General features: G+C 39.2%; 1 protein-coding gene across 1 annotated transcript in view; it reads left to right on the top strand.

Annotated features, from left to right (window-relative positions):
- Positions 1-4,228, top strand: part of FLVCR1 (FLVCR choline and heme transporter 1) — a 35,610-nt gene that overhangs the window by 4,335 nt on the left and 27,047 nt on the right. Inside the window, exon 2 of the mRNA XM_007451301.1 lies at positions 2,140-2,284. Coding sequence (XP_007451363.1) covers positions 2,140-2,284 — 145 coding nt within the window. The remainder of the gene's footprint in view (positions 1-2,139; positions 2,285-4,228) is intronic.

Raw genomic sequence — 4,228 nt, 5'->3', positions numbered from 1 at the left:
CCCACCCCCACCCCCGCTTTCCCCCCTTGGTGTCCATACGTTTGTTCTCTACATCTGTGTCTCAATTTCTGCCCTGCAAACCGGTTCATCTGTACCGTTTTTCTAGGTTTCACATATATGCGTTAATATACAATATTTTTCTCTTTGTGACTTACTTGACTGGGAACATTTCTATTTCACTTGGCTAACTCTAATTTCTTATCCAGATCTTTGTTCCTTCAGAAATTTTTCCTGAACCCCAAGTCTATACAAGGTGCTTCTCTAAAGTACTCTCTTAGCTAAGGTGACCATATGCTCCAACTGGCCTAGAATAGTCCAGGTGTACATCTGTTGTACAGTACAACTGCTCATGGGGTCCCTTTCACTCTGACTAGTGTTCTTGCTTGAATGATCAATTACATGATCTTCCCAGTCGTGGCTCCCTCTACCTCTCATCACAGTACTGCTCTTACTACACTTGTAATTACCCGTTTAACTGTCTCTATCCAGCTTTTTACAGGGAGCAAATGAAATATTTGGTAAATGTTACTTCTCTGCCTCAGCCTCCTTTTTGAAACCTATCTTGGGCCCTTCTGTTTCACCTCCATCCCCCAAAGAATCTGAAATCTCCCTCCACTGATCCTCCTTTAATACTTTGATTTTATTTCTCTTGTTGTGATGATCATAGTCGGCCTAATTTTTTTTTCCTGAGGTGAAATTCACATAAAAAATTAATCATTTTAAAGTGTACAGTTCAGTGGCATTTAGTACCTTCACGATGTTGTGCAGCCATCACCTATATCTGGTTCCAAAACATTTTCATCTACCCTCAAAGAAGACCCAGTTCCTACTAAGCAGTCACTCCTCATTCCCCCCTCTCTAGCCCCTGACAACCACTAATTTGTTTTTTCGCTATGGATTTCCCTAGTCTAGATATTTCATATAAATAGAATCATACAGTATGTGACCTTTTGTGTCTGGCTTCTTTCATTTAGCAAGTTTTCAAAGGTCATCCATGTTACAGCATCTATCAGTATTTCATTCTTGCTAAATAATATTTCATTGAATGGATATACCACATTTTGTTTATCCATTTATTCATTGATAGACAATTTACTTGTTTCCACCTTTTGGCTATTGCAAATAGGGCTGCTATGGATACTCATGCACAATATTCAATACCTGTTTTCAGTTTGGGGGTATATACCCAAGAGAGGAATTGCTAGGTCATACAGTAATTCTGTGTTTAACTTTTTAAGGAACTGCCAAATGGTTTTCCATGGTGACTGCACTGTTTTACAGTCTTATTAGCAGTGTACAAGGGTTCCAATTTCTCCACATCATGACAACATTTGTTATTTTCTGTTTTTTTTTTTTAAATTATAGCCATTCTAGCGGGTATGGTTTTGATTTGCATTTCCCCAATAACTAATGGTATTGAGCATTTTTTCATGTACTTGTTGAACATTTATACATCTTCTTTGGAGCAATGTCTATTCAGGTCTTTTGCCCATTTTTGAACTGGGATGTTTGTCTTTTTGTTGTCGAGTTGTAAGAGTTCTCTATATATTCTGGATGGTAGATCTTTATCAAATATATGATTTGCAAATATTTTCCCCCGTTCTGTAGGTTGTCTTTTCTCAGCATTTTTTGTGTGTATGTGTGTATTTTTATTATTATTATTATTATTTTTTTTTTTTGTGGTACACGAGCCTCTCACCGCTGTGGCCTCTCCCGCTGTGGAGCACAGGCTGCGGATGCGCAGGCTCAGCGGCCATGGCTCACGGGCCCAGCCGCATGTGGGATCCTCCTGGCCAGGGCACGAACCTGTGTCCCCTGCATCGGCAGGCGGACTCTCAACAACTGTGCCACCAGGGAAGCCCTTATTCTCCTTTTTTATTGTAAGTAGCCAAAGGGTAAGGAGTGTGTCTTACACAACTTTATAGCAGCATCATTTGGATGGTTGGAGCTTAGTAAATGTTTATTGAATAGGGAAGACATTTGACAACAATTTTCCTTTAACGGTATGGTAAAAAGACATTAGAACATGGTGCTTCGGAGCTTACGAAAGGACCTTGCAATAGTGGTTGTCTTTATGTTGATTACTTTTTTTTCTCTTATAATAAGAAGAAAATATTAACAGGACTGTTTATTTTACAGCTTGGAACTGCAGTTGGCTTTTTGCTGCCACCAGTTTTAGTGCCGAACACACAGAATAATACACAACTGCTGGCTTGTAATATCAGTACCATGTTTTATGGAACTTCAGCTGTCGCCACACTTTTATTTATTTTAACGGTAATTGGTAAGTGAATTATTTTCCCTAAAGCTTAAATAGATAAGTGCATGACAAACATATGAAAATAAAAATAACCAACCCTGAAAATTTGTACTGGTAATATCTCAAGTGCTATTTGCTTGTTTCATTCTTGCTGTTCACTTTCTTGTTTAGGTAATGAATGCTACCGCTTAAGGATATATTATGGTCCACTACATCTGTTTTAATACTGTAAAGGGTTTGAAGACTAATTCATCTCATTTGTCTCCCTACTAACTTTTCTTTCCTGATAACTGTTGGTTTCAAACATATTACCTGCCTCCTCTTTGCATATCCGTCTACGTGTTTGCATCTTACACTAACCTCGCCAGGAACAAGTTCTTGTCGTGCTTTGAAATGATGCGAATAGGCTACAACCTTCCTTTAAATGATAAATCCTTCCAGGGATCCCCAATTTAACAGTTAACTGGATCTGAAAATGTTGACCAGTGAATGATCCTGGGCAGCAGCAAGCTGTTCAGCAGAATTTCAAACTGTGGCAACTATCTGCTTGTTAGGCTACTCCAGCAAAGCACTGCTGCCACCACTCATCCCCGAGTCCTCTCGTCCGGGCCTGTCTCTTGAAGCAGTCAGTCAAAATCAGCTGCAAGCAGCCATCATCAGTTTGGAAGAAGATTTGGGAAGGTCTGCTTTTTAAAGTTTATTTTTAATGGGAAACAATTTTGATTTCAGGGAAAAGAATAAGTGAGGCTTATTTAAGTAATAGAGCTGCTAACATAACTATAATATTGCCTTTTGGGCACTCAGTATATCTTAAATTGATTTGAAGAAGAAAGGAACTTTAAAGTTGAAAGGCCATCTTTCAATAATTAAAATTTATAATTAAATTTCATTATTGCTGGCGTTTTAAATTTTATATGTTAATTTTTACCATGGTTATAACAATAATGAAAAATGCAATTTTTTTTTATGATCACCAGATATAAAATCCTCAGTTTTCAAAGAAAATGTATGTTAAAGACTATGGAGTGTTTTGATAGAGATGCCTTTATTTTTTTTTTTAATTTTATTTATTTAATTATTTTATTTTATTTTTGGCTGATTTGTGTCTTCGTTGCTGCACATGGGCTTTCTCTAGTTGTGGCGAGCAGGAGCTATTCTTCGTTGCGGTGCACAGCCTTCTCATTGTGGTGCCTTCTCCAGTTGTGGAGCACAGGCTCTAGGCGTGTAGGCTTCAGTAGTTGTGGCACATGGGCTCACTAATTGTGGCTCATGGACTCTAGAGTGCAGGCTCAGTAGTTGTGGCGCACGGGCTTAGTTGCTCGGTGGCATGTGGGATCTTCCCAGACCAGGGCTCGAACCAGTGTCCCCTGCATTGGCAGGTGGATTCTTAACCACTGCACCACCACAGATGCTTTTAGAGATGAACTGCTGGACCCAGGGATAGGAAACTCAGCCCACATATTTTTAATTTCCCTTAAGATAATGAACAAAATATTCTCATGGTAGCATTTAAAGTATTCTGACATGTCCAATCTACCTGTGATTGGTTTTTATATTTCTGTTAGGGAGTGGCATATTTGCTGTGTGCTGACTACTGAAAAAGGATAAATTATCCCTTGTACTATTTTGGCAGTTTAACAAGGTTTTAAAAGAAATCTATATTTTTAAAAAACAAATTCCTATATCTACTTTTCTGGTAACCGTGTTTGATTTGCTAGATGAAGTATGAGATATAGTTTATATACATTTTGCATAAATGGATCTTCCATTAGCAATAAGGATTATTAAAATATAAAATTCTTGGGCTTCCCTGGTGGCGCAGTGGTTGAGAGTCCGCCTGCTGATGTAGGGGACACAGGTTCGTGCCCTGGTCCGGGAAGATCCCACATGCCGCGGAGCAGCTGGGCCTGTGAGCCATGGCCGCTGAGCCTGCACGTCCGGAGCCTGTGCTCCACAACGGGAGAGGCC

Source organism: Lipotes vexillifer, unplaced genomic scaffold, assembly GCF_000442215.2.
Source record: "Lipotes vexillifer unplaced genomic scaffold, Lipotes_vexillifer_v1.1 scaffold570, whole genome shotgun sequence".
In the NCBI taxonomy this organism is placed as follows: Eukaryota; Metazoa; Chordata; class Mammalia; order Artiodactyla; family Lipotidae; genus Lipotes; species Lipotes vexillifer.
The sequence above is the reverse complement of the archived record's forward strand: the minus strand, read 5'-3'. Positions and strand labels throughout refer to the sequence as shown.